General features: G+C 59.2%; 1 protein-coding gene across 6 annotated transcripts in view; it reads right to left on the bottom strand.

Annotated features, from left to right (window-relative positions):
- LOC132232694 (interleukin-4 receptor subunit alpha-like) overlaps positions 1-21,907 on the bottom strand; it is a 38,341-nt gene extending 16,434 nt beyond the window's left edge. For 3 of the 6 annotated variants that reach the window (XR_009452468.1, XR_009452466.1, XM_059692153.1), the window contains exons 1-3: positions 21,782-21,892; positions 1,546-1,636; positions 220-358 (exon numbers count right to left, since the gene is read on the bottom strand). Coding sequence is in view for 4 of the 6 variants with exons in the window: in XM_059692153.1 (XP_059548136.1) it covers positions 220-358; positions 1,546-1,615 (209 nt within the window). In the remaining 2 variants the exon portion in view is untranslated. Of the gene's footprint in view, positions 1-219; positions 359-1,545; positions 1,637-8,440; positions 8,636-12,148; positions 12,320-21,781 lie in introns of those variants that run through there. The other 3 variants (XM_059692155.1, XM_059692154.1, XM_059692156.1) reach the window with 3 other exon arrangements.
- Positions 21,908-22,309: the final 402 nt, after the last annotated feature.

Raw genomic sequence — 22,309 nt, 5'->3', positions numbered from 1 at the left:
CCACCCACATCCACATGCCGCGGGCCTGGGTGCGTGTGCTCGGAGCGTCATGACACACCCACTGTATCACACACTGCGCCCCGGCGCCCCAGCTCCAACCCCGGGCCCAGTAGGAACCGCGGGGAACTGCATTCGGCACCCGGCACTCCGCCGGGACCAGGCGGACTCAGGCCAACCTCCCGGCCTCCCGTCGCCCGCCCTCCCCCGGCACAGGCTTACTCAGAGTTCAGAAAATCCAGCTGGTAGGTGAGGCGGAGCTCGGCACTGCAGTCGGTGGGGCCGCCCATCCTCCACTCACAGGTGGAGGTGCTGAGGTAGTCGGAGAAGCAGGTGGGCCGACCCCGGACCTGAACACTCCCTGGGGAGACACAGGAGCGCTCTGAGCGGCCGCAGCCCAACAGGCAAGAGGGCCATGGGCCACCGGGAAGGTCGGAAACCAGCCCGAACAGGACCAAGGGGCCCAGCACCAAGCAAGGGAACCACCGCCCGGACCGCCCCTGTGCCGTCTTCAGAGCCTCCCGCTGCACTGAGGCGATCCCGGAGCTGGGGAAGGGCCCTGGGGTGCGGGCCCCCTGAGGGGACACCCCAGTGACCTTTACGTGCCGCAGCTCTCCTACTTGCCTTTGGCCAAATTAAAGGGGAACACGTGGCGGGGTGAGGAGGGCGACCCGCCAGCAGCACCTGCCCTGCAGCGCGTGCGGGAGGCGGTTGTCCCTGAGCCGCTCCCGCCCCACCCCCTCCACCCCGCTGAGCTCAGGAGGCTGATCCCCACGGTCTGTCACTCAGGTGCCCTTGGCCTCTGGCTCCTTGTTGGGTTTGGCCAATATCGAAGGGCGGGGTGCTTCGTCCAGCCAGTCCGTGGCAGAGCTGGCTTTGAACCCGCCTTACTGTGGCGCCTCCTCCCTGGCCTCCCGGCCTCCACCCTCATGCTTACAGACAAAGGGATCCCTTTCAGTGTCACAGGTCATGTCGCTCCTGTGCTCAAACCCTGCCAGGTCCTTCCTGACTTGGCCACCTGCCTCCAGCCCCACCCCAGCCTCCTCTGGCCCCTCCAGCTCTCCAGGCAGGCTCTGGGCTCCGGCCTCCACTGAGGTCCGCCCGCAGGTATCTGCACGCTCCCCCTCCTTCAAGTCTTTGCTTGAGCGCCTGTCACTCAGGAGGACCTCCCTGAGCACGTGTTTTAAATTGCAATCCCCCACTTGACCCCGCTGTCCCAGCCCTCCCTGCTCTGCCCTCTATCGTCTTTTCCCACCACCTCTGACAATCTAGAATTAGCTTATAATTAGGGCCATCTGTCATTGGCTGTCTCCTCCCACTACAGCGAAATCTCTAAGGCAGTGGTTCTCAACCTTGGCTGCACATTAGAATCACCTGGGAATCTTCTTAAAAATCCTGATTTCTGGGCCTCATCCTCCAGAAATTCTGTTTCTTTGTTATGGGGTGGGCTAGAGATCTTTGTTTTGTTCACTGATTGAGCCTGGCAGGTAGACAGTCCATACATGTTGAATGAATGAATGAATGAATGAATGAGAGGTGGTGACTTACCAGAGCCTGCCGCCCACACCAGGATCAGGCAGCTCACAGGGAACGTGAGCCCAGAGCCAAGCCACCCCATCGGGAGGTCCTAAGGCACCTGCTGAGAGAAGGTGAGCCAGGTGAGTGCTGACTCGTGGTCCCACCACCCAATCATCCTGCGTGCGGCCTTCAGAACTCACCTCACTCCGACACAACCGCCCCCTACCCTGGCCATTGTGTCTCAGCAACAGCGAGCCCTCCCTGTTCATCAGAGATCTGTTCATATCATGAAACCCAACCCAGATGCACAAAGCCCCGCGTGAGAGCCAGGAACACCTGTCCCGAGAGATGCTTCTTGAAAAAAATCCCTAAGTTTGAGCATCCTCAGGCTTTTGGAAGTTCACAATGTACATGTGCACGTAAAGGTTCTGATAAGTCCTGCAAGAAGGAAACTTATTTTTCTTCACTTAACTCAACACTTACCAAATTTATTTACCCAACCTTCATTTGTGTGTGTGTGTCAAACCCCAATTAATCCTCCGAAGGACTTACAATTCCTTGAAATAGTTTGGAAATTCTAACCCGACTGTCCAACCTTACAGAGTTGGTTAAATAAATGATGGTTTACCCATGCCACGAAGTATTGGGCAGCCACTAAAAATGATGCTGTCGAATGTGTTAGTCTGACTACATTACTGGCCTCAATTCTTCACTCCTGTGTCCGTGTCACCTTGCCTTGAACCCCACCCCACCCCCACCGCTCTGGGCAGGGCGTTCTCCCTGCATTTGGACTCTGGGCTCGCCGTGTGACTGGCTTTGGCCAGCAGAATATTAGCCAGAGTGAGGCAGGCACAGGCCTGCTTTGCACAACCACTGCCTGGAGAACGTGCCTGGCCTCGCCTGCTGGAGGACGGTGACAGGCCAGTCCCAGCAGTCTCCCTCCGCACTGGCAACGGGCGGCTGCCCAGTCCTGTGGTGACCTCCACCTCCGCAGGCCGGCAGCTGACCCGCGCTGACCTCAGGGGCACGAGCGAGCCCACGCGGTCAGGCAAGCCAGACGGCTGCGCTCACACGCTCGGGCTAAGAGTCCCTTACACAGCCCCGAGGTTTTGTGCTTGCTCCTCACACGGCACATTACCCCCTCCCCGACTTCTACCCCTCAGAGGGCCCTTCTGTCCTGTGGCTTCTATCAGCAAAAGCATGTACCACCCTCGTTATATTGACGACATCCACAAGACGTAACTGGGGAATAAAGACTAGGAGGTACAGACACCCAGAGAGAAAACACAGTTCAAACCCCCCAGATCACAAGCCCAGCAACACCCCGCTCACATGTTAGGATCGATTCTCTCTTTGCTGCTATGATTATAGGGAGATAAATGTGAAATTCATTTACCAAAATAGCAGCACCGTCTACATACGAAAACTTGCATCTTAAACTCACTGCATCATTAACACCACTCCACGCCACAACGTTCAGATGCAAAGCCTCAGGTCAGTGTGGCCCACGGTGTGGTCTGCCTGGCACGGGGCCGAGCCTTACTGACTCTGTTGCTTTGGTCCGCACAGGCCGGGTCTGCCCGTCCCCGGGGGACCTCACCGCACATTTCTCCGATCATCTCCTTAAGTCCCGCACCTGCTCGCCATGCGCTCCTGTGAGCCCTGCGCAAGCAGCTCGCCCTCTGCCTCAGTCTCCTCGGCACTGGGCGCTGCGGGGATCACGGGAGCTGACACACGGGCGGCCTCGAGCCACCTGGCACAGGGAGGGGGGAGGGAGGTCGCCAGTGGTTTCCTGAGGAAGATGCTCAGAAGCAGAATCCCATCGGGCCACCAGCGTCACCCCAGCACTCCCAGCACCGCATGCCGAGTGCCCCCTACAAAGCACCGTCCTGGGCTGTATCCCCGCAATGCTGACAGCACCCGCCCGCGTCCCCGGGGGTCTCTACCGGGGTCATGTCCAGAGAGGCGGCTGCCAGGCCTCCTCCTGCCACTCGGCCGCCATGTGCTGCTCAGGCACCGCCTCTGGGCTCCGGCTGCTCTACCTGCACCGGGAGTGACGGATGGCGCCCGCAGGTGCCCTGCACAGAGGAGGCGGGGCCCCAGTGCACTCTGCCGTGTGGGGAGCATGCTGGGGGCTGGAGCCACAGCAGCAGCCCAGCCCCTGCGGGAAGCTCCGGGGGCTCCATCCCTCCTCCCCCCAGAAGGCTCTGCCAGCGCCGCCCCCCTCCCCCAGCCCAGCAGCTGTGCACCTGGCTCCTGCCACCCGCTGGCCTCCACTCCCGCTGCTCCTCCAACACACCCCACCCAGGCCCACCCCACCCTTTCCTCTCTTGTGCTTTCCGTTCATTCCCTCCCTCAGCCTCTCTCTCTTATTTATTTATGCACAGGGATAAATTGCCCTCGATACTCCAGGGTAGATTTCAGGGAAACAAGGACATACCCTGCATAGCCACAACGCAACCAGCAAAGTCAGGAAACTACACGGACGCATGACGCAATCCAATCCGCTGACCCTACTTCTGTTTCGCTAGCGGCCTCCACAGCGCCCCTCGTCCGCCAGGACCCAGCCGGGCATCGGACCACCACGCGCCCGGCGCCCAGGCCATGGCCTCTAAATCCTGCTCTGCTTCGAAAGGAACCAGCGCCCCGTGGGGAAATTCTGGCTCCAGGGGCAGGGAGGTGCCCGCCTGGACTCGCTGTGCCAGGAAGGACGAGCTCAGGAATGCTGGGGACACGGTGAAGGGCAGGAGTCAGCTCGGACGGTGCCCACTGGCCCACATGGGCACAACGGACGCATCACAATGACATTATATAAACCAGCTGTAGCCCCGGGAGTTAGAGCAGGGGTGCAGGAGTCTGCAGTGACAGGTCACAAGTCGGGGAGCAGGGGCAGCTCTCACCACCACGGCGGCCTCTAGCTCCCCACCAACCTCGTGTTAGTTATTTACTAATTAATGAGTCGAATAGCATCATAATTTTACATAATCTATATATATAATTGTGCATAACTTTACACACAGAAGCCTGGAAGACACCACCTTCACCACGTGGTCAGAGTTAGCATCGCCTGGAGCGGGAAAGGATGGGGCTCTCGGGGTTCCTGGCCCGAATTCACAAACCTGCAGAGGCTCAGGCCGGAGCTGAGGGCGCCCGGGAGGAACTGGCCTGTCCCCAGAGGGCGCAGGGCAAGGAGCGTGTGGGAGAGACCGTTCTTCCCACCCCGAGGGGCGTGGCCTCGTTCACGGCCGGGTCCGGTGCCGCGTTGGTGTCGGGCACGCAGCACGTGCTCAGTGAGGGTCGGCTGAATCAAGTCACTTTGGAGAGACACGTGCCCCTACCGGGCTCCGCATGGGGCTGGAGGCTCTCCCCGGGGAGACGGGCACCCCTTCCTCGCGGTCACGTGACGATCAGGAAGCGGGGGAGGGAGTGCGGTGGTGGGCTGTGACGCGGCTTCCTCTGCAGAGTCCGGTAACTTTCCCTCTCGCAGCTCACAGGTGCCACAGCGTCCTGCGCAGAGGGGGCCAGGCGTCGCTTCAGCCCCGATTCTGAATAAAGAGAAACAGGGAGGCGGAGATGCCTGTCTGAGGCCACACCGCAGAAGGGCTGTCGTGGTCAAGGCCTCCAAGAGGGTGGACTGAAACGGCACCCTGACCGCAGCCAGGGTGTCATCTTTGATACACACATGCGCGCGCGCGCGCGCGCACACACACACACACACACACACACACACACATGTGCACACAGCACTCATCAGCGGGCTTCACGGGATGCGGGAGCTGCATTTCAGGGAAACCATGGCCCAGGTGCAGGTGGATAAAGGATTAAAAACAAGAATTGCCAAGTGATCCCAGTCAAGCATGTGGCAGGAGGAAACAACTTCCAGTCCGCACCCGCAGTCAGCGAGCCTGACCTGCTGGAGTTGGGCGGAGTCTCAGGGGTGGCCTGCCTCGCTCAACTGCCAACTGGACAGGGAGCCCTGCAAACACCACCTCGGACCTGCTGCGGGGCAGTGCCTGCTCGCACTCCTCCATGGACGGGGCACGCACCCCCAGGCCATGGCTGCGCAGAGCCTGACCACTGGCAACAGCTGCCTGTGTGGAGCCAAGGACCGTGCAGATAAAATCCTGTGTGTGACGTACCCGCATTGTGCTTGGCACTTTGCGAGGTGCGGTTGAAGCATGACCTTACGGGATCTGCCCGAGACCCTGCGAGATGGGCTGTGATCCCCACTTTCCACCCAAGGGAACCGAGGCCAGAGGTCAAATAACGTGCCCATCAGGTCCCACCGCTAATGAGAGGGCAGAGCTAGAGCCAGGACCCAGGTCTGTTGGCTTCCGAGCCCAAGGCACCTTCCAATGTATCAACGCCTTCAACTTCTCCTCCCAGAAACGCAGGCCGAACCCAACGAGATGAATGAAATGAGCCAGAAAGAGCTGGCCATCCTGCTTGTCAATTTCAAACATCGGCTCCCTCGCAGGGGACCAGGAGGGCTGACTGAGCAGCAGAAAAAGCCGAGGATCTGTATTGTCTACAAACCCCCATGAGCCCGAGGTGAAGCAGCAACTTAAACAAACAAAACCACCAACTAACGCCATATTAATAGAGATATGAGAGCCAGGACAAGGGAGGGGACAGTGCCCACACACACCTGTGCTTCCCTGTGGAAGAAACGCTGCCGACCTGAAGCTTGTTGAGGATGACAACTGGCACAGAGAGGGCCCCAGGCCCCGGGGGGCAGGTCTGTGCCTAAAGGCTCTGCCCTCCTATATCCTGCGGCCTCATCATTCACTTCACATGCGATATTTACCACATCCCTCTACCATTTAGCCATATTAATTTTTTAATATATATTTTTTATTGATTTCAGAGAGGAAGGGAGAGAGATAGAAACATCAATGATAGAAACATGCAACCTGGGCATGTGCCCTTGGCGGGAATCGAACCTGGGACCCTTTAGTCCACAGGCCGACGCTCTACGCACCGAGCCAAACCAGCTAGGGCTAGTCATATTAATTCATTCAACACTCAAAACAGCCCCAGGAAGTGGGTGCTATTATTCCCCCATTTTCAGAGGAGGAACCAAGGCACAGAGCGGTGTTAGCGACTGGCCTGGCTGCAGGTGGCAGCCTGGATGTGAGCAGGGCACTCAGGCTCCAGAGCCTCTCCCTCGGTCCTTAATGTCCTGGGACCACGGGTCCGCCTGAACATGGGTGCAAACTCCAACCCTTCTTACTAGGCAAGTGCAGACCCTTAGCTCTGCCTTCCACTTTAGGGGTCCACAGATCCCCGAGCCCAGGGAGGACTCCAGGCCAGAGGCCCCTCCTCTGGGCAATGAGCAGATTGGAGGGTCTTTGAACAGGGTTGTGGCAGGATCTTCCTCAGCCCAGAGTGGGGCTGAGAGAATAAGGGGATGGGGACTAAAACAGACCTGGGTCACCCCAGCCTGTCCTCTACCTGTGAAGGCCCGGGGGCGACAGCGGCCAATCCGAGGGGACGCTCTGCCTGATTCCACGGATGCACCATTTCGGTGTGGAACGTTCCCGAAATGGCAGCACTGGAGAGGGAGCGCAGGTTACTGCGGGTTAAGTGAGGACAGGCAGGAAGGGAGGGCGGTGTGGCTATAAAAGGCAACACAGAGAGGGATCCCTGTGAGGACAGACCGCTTGGCATCTTGCCTGCGGGGACGGAGACACAAGCTGTGCGTGTGGTAAAACTGCACAGAACTAAAGGCCTCACGCGAGTGAGTGCAGGACAGCGGGGCGAGCTGCACAGGGTCGTGGCTGTGGCCGCCACCTCAGTTCTGGAAGGTGTCACCTGCGCGCAGCTGAGCGTACGGGGATCTCCGTATTATCTCCTTCCCCTGCGTGTGAGTCCACAGCTATCTTAAAATTAAAGGTTTAAGGAAATAAGAAACCTCAAGCCCCTGCCACCCATCCACTGTCCCCTCTCTGTCCCCCACAAGTCTTGTGTCCCATGGGCCTCTGACACTCCCAGCCAATCTGTGTGGTGCAGCCTTTGCACCCAGAAACTCATCACCTAAGCAGGGCCGCCCCTGGTACTTATCACAGCACCTGCTTCTATCTGCCGTGTACTTATCACCATCTCTAATCATATCACTGAGGTTACATGTATGAATGCTGGTTTTATTTCAGGAGGTAGATGGCAAAGATAGAATGATCTGACTACAAACAATTTTCAACTTCCTCAGATCAAAACACGCCAAAGCAGAAACAGAAAGCAAGCAAAAGACTAGAAAAAAGTAGTAATGCACATAATGGAGGGTGGATGGCCTATCAGATATAAAAAGGCCTTACAAAATCAACAAGACAAACAGCCTTTAAGGAACATAGGCAAAGGACATAAATGGGTCACCGAGGAAGCACTGGGTGTTGCCACAACATGAAATAGCCCCTCCTGCTGCTGCTGGGTCCTGCAGTGCGGAGCGTAGAAGACGGCCTGTGACGCTTCAACGATCCCTTTGTCTTCACAGGTAGAGGAGAAAGCGAGCCCATGAGGCCGAGCTGTGGTCTGCCGTGGGCATTGCCTTGTCCCCAGGGCCTAAACAGGGCCTGACACGGGCCCCGTATGTGCTCAATAAACAGCTACGAAATGAGTGGTTGGCTAACCTTCAGCAATAACAAATTCAGTCATCTACCTTTAGACATGGGTCTCTACCAAGCTTTTGTGCATGACAATGGCTACACATTCATAATGTTTATCATGTGCCCGGTTCAGTTCTCGGTGCTTACAATGTATTAATTAACCAACTTGGTTCTCACCATTCTATGAAGTTGGTGCCATTAAAACCCCACTTTACAGATGAGGAAACTGAGGCACAGAGAGGTGAGAGCACCGCTTGTGGTCACAGAGCTGGGTTGGAACGCCGGCTCAGAGGGAAGTGCCCTGGCGGAGAAGCCCATCTAACTCACATTTCTCTGGGGCAGGTGCGTGGCGGGTCCTGAAATGCCAGCGGCCAGCACCGTCCGGAAGTGACCGAGGAGGCTCTTCCTGAGCCCAGAGGGTGTGCGGGCCCCTTGCCCCTCTCCTCACTCCTGACCACAAACCAGCGCGAAGTGGCTGGATCGGCAGACAGGATGCAGCCAGTCCCATGACAAGAGGCCTGTGGAGGAAGCCAGCGACACTCAGGCTGCGGGGCCCCCCCTGGGGAGCCACTGGTCCCTAAAACTCCACAGTCTGAGGCCAGCCCGGAGCTTCCTCCGGCCTCGGGACGGCGGGGCGGGGGCCAGGGACACACTTCTCCCTGAGGCAGCAGCCTTCCTGTAACTGCTGACAGGCCGGGATTCCCAGAACCAGCAGCCCGTGTCAACAGCCCCACCCAGGACAGTGAGACGGGCCGGGCCAGGGCCCCAGATGGCGTGAGCTCCGCCTGCCTGCCCCTCCTCCCGCCCAGCCAGTGATGGGAGGGCTGGCGGCATGCGGGCTCTGCTGGAGCAAAACCAGGAGCGAGAATCAGGAACTCAGCCAACGGAGCCCACCAGGCTCCTGCGGACCTACTGTGTGCTCCAGGTCCTCGCCCATTCACCCATGTCCTGTGTGTCCTTGTTGCAGGTGTTTTCTGAGCACCTACTATGTGCCAGGTACTATAGATGCAAACAAGGCCATTCACTCACTCATTCCTTTCTTCCTTCTTCCCTTTGACAAATATTTGAGTGAGAAGAGAAGTTACTGGAAGGTGTGAGCAGAGACGTGACACCGTGAGACTTTCCAAACCATCCCTCTGGCTGTGTGGCCCAGGGCCGAAGCAGGGCCCAGTGCGGAGGCCGCCGGACTGGCCCGGGCAGCAGGTGCGGGGCTCGCACAGGGTTGTGGGGAAGGACTGGGGACAGGGGCTGCGGCCTAGGTCTGGCTGAAGGTGGAGCCCACAGGGTTTGCTGACGGAGTGGAACTTGGGGTGGGTGAGAGGAGAAGGGGATGAACGAGGCCAGAGCCCTGAGCGGGTGGAGTGGCCATTGGCCCGGTGGCATGGACCCTGGAGGAACCGCGTGAGAAGCAGGCCGCAGAGAGCAGGGGCAGCACCCTCGGAAAGTGTAAGAGGCAGCAGGAGGCGCCGTGGGTGAGGGGCACGCTGCTCCCCCAGGGGGTGACCCAGGAGGACGAACAGAACCCTCCAGGGGAGGTGGGGAGTGTGGAGAGGGAGGAGAATGTCCCAGAGGGCACCGCGGCTCCCTGAGGGCAGGGGACGTGCCTCGTCAGAACCTGAACCCCGAGCCCGGGGCTGGCACTCAGCGGGCTCTCAGTACACGGCCACGGGCAGGTCACTGTGTCCTCGCTGAGGCCGTGCACAGCCTCCCTCCGTGCTGCGCTGTTCCAGACGCTCCAAGGCCCCCCTGAGGTGAGCACGATTAATAAACCCATTTTACAGATTCTGAAGGCTCCTGGGAGAGGAGGAGGAGGGGAGGGACAAGTGAAGAGGGAGCGAAGGGCCAGGAGGAGGCACAGCCAGTTCCTGCCACACAAGCTGGGCCCTTGGCTGCGGTGCTGGGTGGGAGAGGTCCGGATGGAGCCGGGGTCGGCAGGGCCAGAGACAGCCTGTCTGCAGGCGTGGGGAGCAGTCCTGACGCCCCCAGGCAGCGGGGCCCTGAGGGAGGTCCAGCCGGAGAGGCTGCTTCCAGAAACCCCATCCATCCGTGTGTGCGGACCACCCACGGGGCAGGAGGACGCGCTGGAGCTGGGGGAGGGGCAGGCTCCGTCCTGTCTGGGAGTGGCGTGGCAGAGGCAAGGCTGCTGGTGGCAGCTGGGGGTGGAGGTGGCCTTGGCAGGCAGTGGCGCTAGGAAGGGAGCCGGCTTGCTGGGGGAGGCCACACACTCCGCCACGCTGCAGACACGTGACTTCACGCGGGGGTGGCCCTGGAGCCATCCGGGAGGCCACCTGTCCTGGTGGCTGAAGGCCGGCGGCTGTGCAGTGAGCCACGACTCTGAGAGGAGCAGGAGAGGCTGGAGCGGGGGCTTCCCCCATGGACGGGCGGGCCGGACCTCTGGAGGGAGGCGCCGTCTCGGGGACAGGCTGGCATCTTGTGCCAACGGCCACTTTATGGCAGTGTGTACACCTGTGCCGGCTGGGGACACGCCGAGTCCAAGCAGCCAGTGGGGCCCTGGGGAGGCACAGGCGACTCCATCAGGATTCTGGAGGCCACACCATCGGCAGGAGGCCCCAGAGGCCCGGGGAGGAGGCTGAGCCGGCAGCCCTACAAGCCCTCCTCCTGCTTTATTTCTCTGCACACACTTCACCTGCAGCACATCACACACGCACCCTTCCCGGTCACTGTCCAGATGCCGGCCGGATGCCAGCTCCCACAGGGCCTGAGCCTGTGTCCACCACCTTCTTGCTGTGGCCCCAGAGCCCAGGCCAGTGCCCACAGGGCAGGGCCCACAGATCCTTGTGAATGGAAGGGGGACTGAACAAACTCCCCCGGCCGTGCACAGGGCGCCTGGTCAGCTGGCATTTCCACCTCTCACTGCTGGGCAAACACTGACCACTCCTGGCCTGGAGTCCCCTTAACACCCCCATGCAGGCACGATGGGCCACCCGGAGAGCTGACCTCCGGGAGCCGGTAATTGGGGCAGTACCACGGTTATTACTCATTTCCTGGGAGACAAGACACACGATGTCAGGCCGCGGGGCACTGATTAGATTGTGGCTGTGTTAGTGACAGTCACGACAGTGCGGGCTCTCAGGGGGCCTCCTTCCTGAGGTTCGCAGACGGCACCACAACTGCCTGGCCCGTCCCCAGTCCCTCCGGCCATTAGACTATGGCAGGTGCTGGCTGTTCTCATCGCCTTTAAAGGTGGACACGGGGATCCCGGGGCCCAGGAAGGCTCAGACACCTGCCTGCGGACGCACAGCTGTGAGCGGTGGGGCTGGAATGTGATCCTACACCTTCTGGCTCTGGAGTCCGCAGCCCAGCGCCTGGCACGGAGGAAGCAGCCATAAACCTGGTCCCGTCCCACACTTCCCTGTGTGCTCCGCCGGCAAGCCCCTGTGAAAGACGCAGCCCCTCACGCCCTGCACAGAGGGGGGCACCAAGGCTCAGAGGGGCTCAGAAACAGTCCCAAGGTGACGGGGTTGGAGGTGACTGGGCTAGAACTTGGCCTCCATCCTGTTTGCCCAGCCCTCACCAGTGAACGTGTCTCCACACTGACCAGGACTTTGCCCCCGGGCACAGATAAGCGCGCCCTGTTCATTCTCTGTCTGCAGACAGGCTGTGGGGGTGGAGGAGCAGGGGTTCTCCCTCAAGTTCTTCCTGTTGTCTCACCCTAGATCAGTGATGGCGAACCTATGACACGCATGTCAGAGGTGACACGCGAACTCATTTTTTTGGTTGATTTTTCTTTGTTAAATGGCATTTAAATATATAAAATAAATATCAAAAATGTAAGTCTTTGTTTTACTCTGGTTGCAAATGTCAAAAAATTTCTATATGTGACACAGCACCAGAGTTAAGTTAGGGTTTTTCAAAATGCTGGCACGCCGAGCTCAAAAGGTTCGCCATCACTGCCCTAGATCATTCTGGGCAGTCAGGGACGCACCGACGTGTGGGGCCACTCATGTTGGCAGGACTCCAGGGCATCTAAGACACAGAGCATAATTCTGGCCTAAGTGTGGGGGCCCTACCTTGACTCTCTGGGAGAGCTTGGCAAGCTGGGGTCCTCTCAGAGCCTCAGTCTCCTCATCTGTGAAGTGCGGGCAGAACCACTTGCTCAGGGGGTGGTTGCAGGGAGGCAAAGAGACCATGGCCGGTGGCAGAGGCCTGGGACCGTGTGATAGGGCAGGTGGCCAAAGCTCATCTTTAAGCACCAAGTAAACTCTGAGATGCTGAGGAAATGACAGCAACACAGACAGGTCTCACGGGTTCAGGCTGAGCGAACGAAGGGCAACACTGATTCTACCGATAAAAAGTTCCAAAGGAGACAAAGCGATCTCGGGGTTAGAAGTCGGGATAGTGTCCTTGCAGGTGGGGGCAGGAGGGAGCCTTCTGGGGGCTGGTCATGCTTCGTTTCCTGATTGGGCTACACATGCACGTGTCCACTGAGCAAATGAATGAAGCTGCACACTTGTTTGCTCGTATCCTATATAATAAAAGGCTAATATGCAAATCGACCAAACTGCAGAACAACTGATTGCTATGATGCGCACTGACCACCAGGGGGCAGACGCCAATGCAGGAGCTGCCCCCTGGTGGTCAGTGCGCTCCCATAGGGATAGTGCCCCCCAGCCACAAGCCGGGCTGACGGCTGGCGAGTGCAGCAGTGGTGGTGAGAGCCTCTCCCGCCTCCGTGGCAGTGCTAAGCTGTAAGTTAGATGTCCTCTGAGGGTTCCCGGACTGCCAAAGGGCGCAGGCCGGGCTGAGGGACACCGTCCCGCTCCCCCCCGAGTGCACAAAAGTCATGCACTGGGCCTCTAGTGTTGCAATAAAAAGGAAAGGAGAAAAGATGGATGGAAGGGAAGAGACGGGAGTGTGCAGTCTAGGGTACTGGGGTGTGTCAACAAAGGTCTCAGAAGCATCCTTCCTCAGGGCTGGAAGGATCCCCAAGACCCGAGTCCACTCCCGATGCTACTTCAGGTGCCCGTAGGGCGGCGTTTTACAAGTGGCCATCTGCCCCCTGGCACCTGCCTCAGGTACAGGGCACTCACTGTCTCTGGGGCAGCTCCCAGCCCTCAGCCACCTGCTTCCCGGCCACAGGGTCACTCCTCCAGAGTAAACACAAACACGTCAGAGAACTCAGGCGCCTGACCTCAGCGAGTGGAGAGGGGACAAGCGGGGAGCCCACACCGGGTCCCACAGGGCACCGCCACTCTGCATCAGCACTTCCTGCCACGTGAGACTGAAGGCTTTTTTATATTTCAAAAGCAGCCCGAAATCCAGACTGTGTGAGTGCTACCCTGACGTGGAAGTGTTGGAAGAGGTCAACCACACCCATGTGTGTGGTCCCTCGTGGTCTTACTATCACCAGCTGGTGTCCTCCTGGAGGGTGGGGCGTGTCCTGAGATGCCAGGAGACCCCAACAAGTGGAAAAAAACAACAGGTGAGACCCCCACACCTTCCCCAGGCCCCAGCACCCCTGAAGGTGAAAGGCTGCTTTTCAAATGTTCCCCACCTTCTGTCCCTATTATCTTTTGCTCATTATGGGATGCCAGTTGCTATGGTAACGAGAAAGAAGAGGGGCACTGGTGCCGGTGAGGATTCCAAAAATCCTGCAAGCCCCACTGCCTTCCTCCTCAGTCCTGACACATCTGCACTCTCCCGCCCTCCCCAGCCGTGCCCGACTCCCCCACCTGCACGTCACTGGGCCGGCCTCTGCCTCTCGCGGCCTCCTCCTGTGCCACCCCCTCAGGATACTCCTGGCCAAACGCCGCGCTTCCTCAGCCCGCCTCAGCGCTCTGCCTGTCCCTGTCCCAGCCGCCTTTCCATTCTCTCACAGTGAGCTGTGCCCACCACTCCTCTCCGTCTGCAGACGAAGTTCCTCCAGGCCAGCCCGGGACTGGGTCTTACTCATGCCCCTTTGTGAACGGAGGCAGCGGCCAACCGGAGGTGACCAAAGTGAAGTCATCGCCACCTCACGTGGGCGCTTTCCCACATCCAGGCCTTTGCACTGGCGTTCTTGCTGCCTGGAACGCTGGCCCACACGTACGCCCAGTGGCCAGTATGTGCACAGGGACGTTTGCCTTTCATATTCACTATCGTAGTTATTTCCACAAAAACCCAGAGAGAAGGGCAAAGCGGGCCCTTCCCCAATCTAGGGATGAGGAAATTGAGGTCCAAACAGGGAAATGACTTGTCCGAGATTACTATAGTAGCAAGTGGGTTGCAGAGTTGAGACTGAGATGCAAGTTTTGTTTTCTTTTAAATTCATCTGGCCACAGACTGGGGTCAAATAAAAAGCCTACAACTTTAGAAGAAAAGAAAATAAAGAATCAGAAAATTAGCCAAGAAAAATGCAAATAAAGATAATAGGTATAGGGATATTAATACCAAATAAAACAGAATTAAAAGCATCAAAGTATTAAATGAGAGAAAGGTGGCTGTTTTATACTGATAAAGGAACAATTGGCCAAGAAGGTATAACGCATGAACCCGTCTTCTATTCATATTTTCTATTCATATGCAGCTAATAACAGCTTTGAAAAGAAAGCCAAAACAAAAATAAATAAAGAGAGAAGGCCAGGAGAATAGATCTTCTATCACAAGGGGAGATAAACCAGGTAGACAAAAAAACATGAAACATGAGCAACATAAATGCCAGAGTTAGCAAGCTTGAGCTAACAGATATATTTCTAGAACTTCCTATCCAGTAGAAAGTATTCCTCCTTTCAAATGCAAGAGGATCATACAGAAAAATTAACCAGAAAATTTTACAAAGAAAATCTTCATTTTTATATAATAAAAGCCACAAATATTAACCATCTCTCTCTCTATAAAACCCTAATATGGAAATAGACCAAAGGGTGGAACAACTGAATAACTGGTCACTATGAAGTGTGTTGACCACCAGGGGGCGCATGCAGAACATGGCGGGCGTCAGCCGCTGTGGGATGGTGCAGCAGGTGAGGGGGGGGGGGGGGGTGCCAGACCAAGGCAGGGTGCCTGGTCGCTGTCATCAGGATGAGCCTCTGGTGGTTACTGAAAATTCTTTGCTCCCGCATGCGGCGGTCCTGCCTAGTGCTCACACCCACTGCCGGGACCCAGCGCCAGCCCTGATCACCCCTCAGGGCTTCTCCACCTCCCCCTGCTCCTGAGGGTTGATTGAGGCCAGCAGCCGCCTCTTGCCAGCACCCCTCGCACCCGCTGATGGCTGATGGCACCGGCCCCAATTGCTCAGTGCCATCAGCGCGTGGGAGTGGCGGCAGGAGCAGGGCTGCCAGCAGATAGGGAACCAGAGGCCACAGCGGGAGGGGCTGGGGGAGTGCGGAGGATGGGCTGAGACCTACCCTGTGCCCACCGCAGTCTTGCGGCCCACAGTTCCTTTCAAGGTGCACGGATTCGTGCACTGGGCCCTAGTAATGCAATAAATTTAGAAATCAGCAGTAAGAAAACTTTCAAAAATTCCATCTACCTTAAAATGTTTTAAAAGCACATGCACTTTTAGACAAAAGAGAAACTGTAAACTATTTTAGCAGCCAATGACATTGTATAACAAGACCTGTGGAATAAAGCCAAAACAGTACTAAGAGAAAAAAATATAGCCACTTAGCCTGAAGTACGTTTTTAGAAATTAAGAAAGACTGATAACGATTGTTAGCCTCAAACAAGGAATCTCAGACTGGAAGAAACTTTGATAGCCGCTCAGGTAATTAGAAGAGAAATCTGGAGTTTTAACTGGCAAGCCCAATATGAGCCCCAAGTGGGAAATGGCTGCTGCAAAGTATGACTGCAGGTTGCACCAACAAAGGCATATGCTCCAGGTCCAAGGAGGTGAAACAAGACGCTATGGAAGTGAGGTGGATGTTCCCTGTGTAGATCCTTCAAATAAAGCTCTGCAAGATGGAAAAAAAAAAGTCCCTTTCCTCTCTGGGAAGTTTTATAGGGGACTCTGACCAATTGGATCATGTCCAAGGCCAGACTGAGCTCTCACCCTGCCCTGCGTCAGGAAGACTGGCTACAGAACTCTGGCTGTGCAGCCTGAAAAAGAGAAGTGCTGGGTAGGTGCTGGAGGGCGATGGTCACCGCCTCCAACGGGCAGGACCGGAGCCAGAAGGTGAACGCTCCTGGAAAGCTCACCTGGCTCCATCTCAGGACAGATCTGTCGGAGCTGCCCGGCTGCGGGCCCGCGGAGGCCGCTGCCCCATCGCGGCGGGCAGCCTGGCAGGGGTGCGGCTCCGTGGGCTCCTGGTCTCTCCTCCCGAGAAGTGCCTGTCCTCCTCTGAAAAGGCCTCCTGCTGCTCCGGGAGCCGCGGGCCTCCTCCACGCTCCCCAACACCGCCCCCCCGCCCCCCCCCCCCCACGAAGAAACTCAGGTCCCTGCCTCTGCTCCCCGTGGGGACGGCCCAGCACAGTGGCTACGTGCAAGGGACGACTTCCTGGTCAGCCGCCCTGGGCTCGAATCCAGACGCTGCCCCTGCCGAGTGTGTCACCAGGTAAGGCTCTACCCCAGCTCAGCTTCCTCCTCAGAGAAATGGGGGGCGGGGGGGGCACCCAGACGTCTACCCGCCTCGCCCCAGCACAGCGCCTGCTATGGAGCGGGGCCTCCACTCGTCCGGTCCCACCGCCCCGCCCCCTCTGCTTGGGTGCGTCCTCACTGTCTGGCCGGGGAAGGGGCTCTGGGACATGGTCGTCTGTAAAGCCACGCCCGGCCTGGCCACGCCCACGGGGCTGCTGGGCTGGCTGCAGCCGGGGCCACACCAGCAGTGGTCGCAGCAGCAGGTGGGCCTCCGCATTGAGCCGTTTCCATGATGTGTCCAAACCCAGTGGTGCGGACTGAGGACCCTGGAGCGGCAGGTCGCAGCCTGCTTGCCGCCTGGCAGCTGTCGCCCTGGACGCGTTACTAGACCATTCTGTGCTGTTTCCCGTCTGTGACGTCTGGAGAAGAGCGGGTCCTGCTCTGAAGGCTCTTCTACACGTCGACTGAGACCACACAGGCACCAGCCCTGTTGACTCCCCACGGCCCCGCCCTCCCGCCCGGCTCAGTCCCATCCAACCGCATCGGCTTCCTCGTGGCGGGTCCCACACGCCGAGCCTGTCCCCACCCCAGGGCCTTTGCACTTGCTGTTCCCCTCCAGAGCACTCTTTTCCGGAGGGTAGCCGCGCGTCTTTACTTCAGGTCTCAGCCCAAAAGTCACCCCCTCAAGTCACCTCCCCGACTAGACTCAGCTCCCCAAGGGCCATCCTTGGCTGCCGTGTCCCCAGCGCCTGGCATGTTCGCTGAGTGAATGTGAGCCGTGTCCCCAGCGCCTGGCATGTTTGCTGAGTGAATGCGAACCGTGTCCCCAGCGCCTGGCATGTTTGCTGAGTGAATGCGAACCGTGTCCCCAGCGCCTGGCATGTTTGCTGAGTGAATGCGAACCGTGTCCCCAGCGCCTGGCATGTTTGCTGAGTGAATGCGAGCCGTGTCCCCGGCGCCTGGCATGTTCGCTGAGTGAATGCGAGCCGTGAGCCCGGCGCCTGGCATGTTCGCTGAGTGAATGCGAGCCGTGAGCCCGGCGCCTGGCATGTTCGCTGAGTGAATGCGAGCCGTGAGCCCCGGCGCCTGGCATGTTTGCTGAGTGAATGCGAGCCGTGTCCCCAGCGCCTGGCATGTTCGCTGAGTGAATGGGAGCCGTGTCCCCAGCTCCTGGCATGTTCGCTGAGTGAATGGGAGCCGTGTCCCCGGCGCCTGGCATGTTCGCTGAGTGAATGTGAGCCGTGTCCCCGGCGCCTGGCATGTTCGCTGAGTGAATGCGCGCCGTGAGCCCGGCGCCGGCCCTCAGGACACATCACTTTCAGCCTGTGAGCGGCTCTGCGGGCTGGAGGCTGCTAGTCCCTCCATGCGTCCTCCACTCAGAACGACACGGCCTCCCCTCAGGAACCTGCCCCTCAAACCCGGCTGGTGACAGCCCGGCAGGTCCCCGCACCCAGGCCTGCTGCAGCCAAGACCCTGGATTTCTTAAGCCGCCTGGAGGCGAGGAGGCCCCTGGGGGCCCAGGGCGAGAATGAGTCGGCGGAGCCAAAGCTGAACCGAGGCATCAGCGCTTCTTGGAAAGGCACAGACACGCAGGAGACGGGCGGCCCACGCAGGGCGAGCAGCAGCGGAAGCAGGTGAGCGATGGACGAGACCTTCTCTACTCCCAGCCGCTGCCCCTGTCTTTACTGTCCCTCCTCAGGGAGGCCATGGCCCGCGTCACCGGCTCCCCCTCTCCTTCGGGTGCTGTCACTACCAACAGGACATCGCAGGTCCACGTTCTCTCAGCGAAATCCTGGAGCCAGAATCCCTCCGATTATACAAAGGTCGCCGTGAACAAAATACCAGCCGACAGAAACACCCCCCCCCCATGTGTCCAGAGCAGCACCCCGGGACCCACCACAGGGACATCCCTGCAGGACATCCCTGCGCTCAGCGAGGAGGAGAAACAAAGGCCCCGGTGGCCTCAAGCTGAGCTCAGGTCAAGTCATGCACCCGACTGACATTTTTGTGAAAAAACTTGCGGTTTTCCGGGCCCGTGGCTTTAGGAATTATACACAAGGGTGGGGTCTGTGAGCATGTGTGTAGGTGTGGCCTGTCTTCTCAAGTGGAATTGAAGCTCAGGAGGGCAGGGACGGCCCAGTGCTCTGTCGGCAGCACCTGGCACCTGCCCGCACAGGCACGTGCTCAGTACACATTCGAAGAAGAAATGAATGAGGAAGCCGGATGCCAGGATATGGAGAGGTGACTGTCCTAAATGGGACAGAAACTGCAATCACTGAGCCACGGGCAAGGTGCCTATAAAAGTTATCTTGTGAACACCACCCCCCATATACCCAATTCACTGACAAGCAAACCGAGGCTCAGAGAGGTTAGGCAGCGGCCTCCAGATCACAGAGAGGAAGCAGCAAGCTCACATCTGAACCTGGGCCCCTGCCTTCAAGTCCTTCTCTGCGCCTCCAGCTCAAAGGCACAGAGAATGACTTGCTGGAAGTCACACCACAAGCAACGGGAACACGGCCCACCTGACGCTGGCTACGGCAGGACCCGCAGCCACCGCTGGGCTCTCCCACCCACTCTGGCAAGGGCAAGTTCATACAACCTCCTCGCAAGCCATCGGCCTGTCTTCCAGACTAGCCACGGGGAGTCTGGTCTGAGGTGGCCAGGTACGGCTCCACAGTGCCGGCCATGAGGAATGCTGGGAAAGATGTCCCTCTCGGTCACCCCAGCAAACTGGGACAGTGAAGAACACAGGCTGGGGAGGGAAGTGGGTTCGAATCCCTCCCTCGGTCAGTCCTACACATGGGACCGCAGGCAAGGCCACCACACACACCGCTGATTCTGTTTCCTCGCCTGCAAAATGGGCAGACGAACCCCCATCCAATGGTGCTCATTTCTTAATATTGAACAAATACATAGTGCTTACTCTGTACCGGGCATTGTTCTGGGTGCTTGACACTTACTAATTTCATCATCAGTGCAATGGCACAGGCACTGTACTTTCACAGATGGGGAAACTGGGGTCCTGAGAAGCCAGCTGCTTAGTAAGTAGCAAAGCTGGGCTCTGCATCGGGCAGTGTGGCTCCGGAACCCGTGCTCCGAACCTCTGCGCTATGCTTCTCGACAGTAACAATAGACAAAAACCCTTATTATGGATGGACTATGTGTTGGAAATTGTGATCAGTATCTTATAAAACACGATGCTTGATTTCCCAAATGTGAGGAAACGCAGCACCGAGGGGCCTTCGGTCCCTGTCCCCTCCCAGGTGCACGGGAAGCAGCTGGGGGCAGTGCGCTGTTTGATCCCAAACTCCTCCATCCTGGGGCTGGACAGGGGACAGGGGACAGGGGGTAGGCGAGGAGGGTCCAGGAAAGGCCCTCTTCCCACCTCTTTGACACCTCACTTCAGCTCCTTTCTGAACCTGAGCAACAACCTCCCTGCCTGCTGGGCTTTCTGCAGCCCGGGGATCCGGGATCCGGGATCCGGGTCCGCGGCACAAACACCAGCACTGAGTCACTGCTCTGAATGTGGAAACCTTGAGGTCACCCCACACCTGCTGGGAAATGGGTGTGCTGTAACCAGGGCGACTCGCTAGTGGTCCCCCCCACCCCCGCTTCCCTGCGCCTCCCTCCAGATTCGACTCCAAAGGCCGGTGGGTCGCAGAAATCTGCATGGCGGCGCTCAGGGCTCAGGCAATGGCAGGACACGCTGGCCTACGCCTCAGCATGGCCCTCAAGACCTTCTGCAACGCGGCCAAGCCCACCTTCTCCCCCCCCCCGCCCCCCGCCCCCCGCGGCTTCTCCTTGCTCCCTAGCACCCCACACCCACCTTTCACACTCCCAGCCTTTGTCCATGCTGTTCCCACTGCTCAGCGGACCCTCCCTCCCATTCTCCCCTGCCCAGCTCCCCTGCTCCTCCTCCACAGCTGGCTCAGGGTCCTGCTCCGTGAGGCCGGTCTCATGCCCCTGAAGAGCTGATCACCCCCACTGAGCTCCCCCCTCCCCAGAGAGAGGCCTCCTCAGGGCAAACACCAGAGCCCAGAGCAGCACTGGAGCGGTGCCGGGAGGAGCCCTGTGAGTGCTGGTGAGTGAGGGGCTGGCTGGGTTGGTCCCTCCCAGCCTAGCCTCAGCATCCTCCTCTAATCACAGGTTGGGCTAGTCCAGTTCAGGGCCCTCTGCTGACTCTGGAACCCCCGGACTGTTGGGGGACACCCTGGCCATATGGACACCCGAGCCTCAGTTTCCCCAACAGACTTGAGGGTTTTAATAAAGGCGCTGATGTCCCAGCAAATGCTCCAGCTCCTGAGAGGCCAGCCAGAGGGGAGGAGCTGCAGGGTCACAGCTCTCAGAGGACTGGGGCTCAGGCAGGTGAGAGCCGGTCTGGGGGCGCGCTGTGAACCCCAGCATCGGCCACCGGTCCCTGGTCCCGGTCCCTCCTGATTATAGCAAATAGAGATTCGGGGTTTTGTTTTTAAATCCAGATTCCTGAGTTTACTGAGCCTCTCTCGCGGAAGGGGGCCTGGGAACCTGCAGGTAATCGATCCCGTCATTCGGCGGTTTGACAAATAGTTGTCAGGTGGAGGCGGCGGGCTCTGGGGCAGGCTGCCCGGTCCCCATCCTCATCCACGCCTTCCCGGGGGCATTTAAGCTGCCTGTGCCCGCGCGCCCTGACCTGGAAATGGCCGTGGTGCAGAGCACGGGGAGAGAGGCATTCTGACTTAACTCCGGAGACTTGCAGCTTCAGAACGGCCTGCGCAGAGGCATCCAGGGCTGGGTCCACCCAACGGCATTCAAATAAGGAGGCCAAAGGTGGAAGGCAGGCCGCGGCCCCAGATTCCTCCAGCTCGTCTCCAGCTGTACACTTTCAGCTCTGCCGCACTTTCTCCCCCACAGTCTCACCAGCTCCCGGTGCGCGGGCCAGGGGGCGACGGCCCGAGAAGACCTGTGTCACCCCACGCGCTCCGCATCCCCAAGCCCCTAGAGGCCGTCCCCGCCGAGGTCTCCGCACCAGTTCGGAGGCGCTGGGCTTCCGAGCACCCGGGCCAGCCTTCCTGCCCGGCTCCTCCCCGCGCGAGTCGGGCCCGGGACCCCGCGCCCGGCCCCGCACCTCCCCGACGCCCCGGAGAGCCCCCGCCCGCGCCCCGAGTCCTACCTGCGCGCTCCGGTCCATTCCCCGGCCGGCGCCCGAGCGGGAAGTGGCACCTGCTGGTGGCCGGGATGGCGGCGGGTGCGGGGCTTTCCTGGGGCGGGCCCGCCGCCCCGCCGCCCGGCCCCGCCCCGCGCCCGCCCCCGGATTTGCATGCACCTCCCCGCCCACCCCGGGCGCAGTCAGTTCAAGAGTCGCTGTCCCTTCGCCCCCGCGAGCCGGGCCGCTGACCTTTCCTGGGGGCGCCCCCTGCGCGCGGTCTCCCCCGCAGCTGCGAGGTCGCGCCCTCGGGGAGCCCGCAGTAGTTCCCGGTGCTCTCAGAATGAAAGCCCGTCCCGACCAGGCCCGTTCGCTGCGGCCGGCCGGTCCCTGCGCCCCTCCCGCTGTCCTTCCTGCCCTCCCCCCCCCTCCTCCTCCGGCAGCCCAAGGACTGCTAAGTGCCAGTGGGTGCTCATCCCGCCCACAAGCTGCCTGAGCGCCTGCTGTATGTCGGGCTCCGGGCATATTTAGACGGTAAGGCACCGTTCTCAATCG

This window comes from Myotis daubentonii, chromosome 4 (genome assembly GCF_963259705.1).
Source record: "Myotis daubentonii chromosome 4, mMyoDau2.1, whole genome shotgun sequence".
Lineage (NCBI taxonomy): Eukaryota > Metazoa > Chordata > Mammalia > Chiroptera > Vespertilionidae > Myotis > Myotis daubentonii.
Note: the sequence above shows the minus strand (reverse complement) of the source record. Positions and strands in the feature narration are given on the sequence as shown.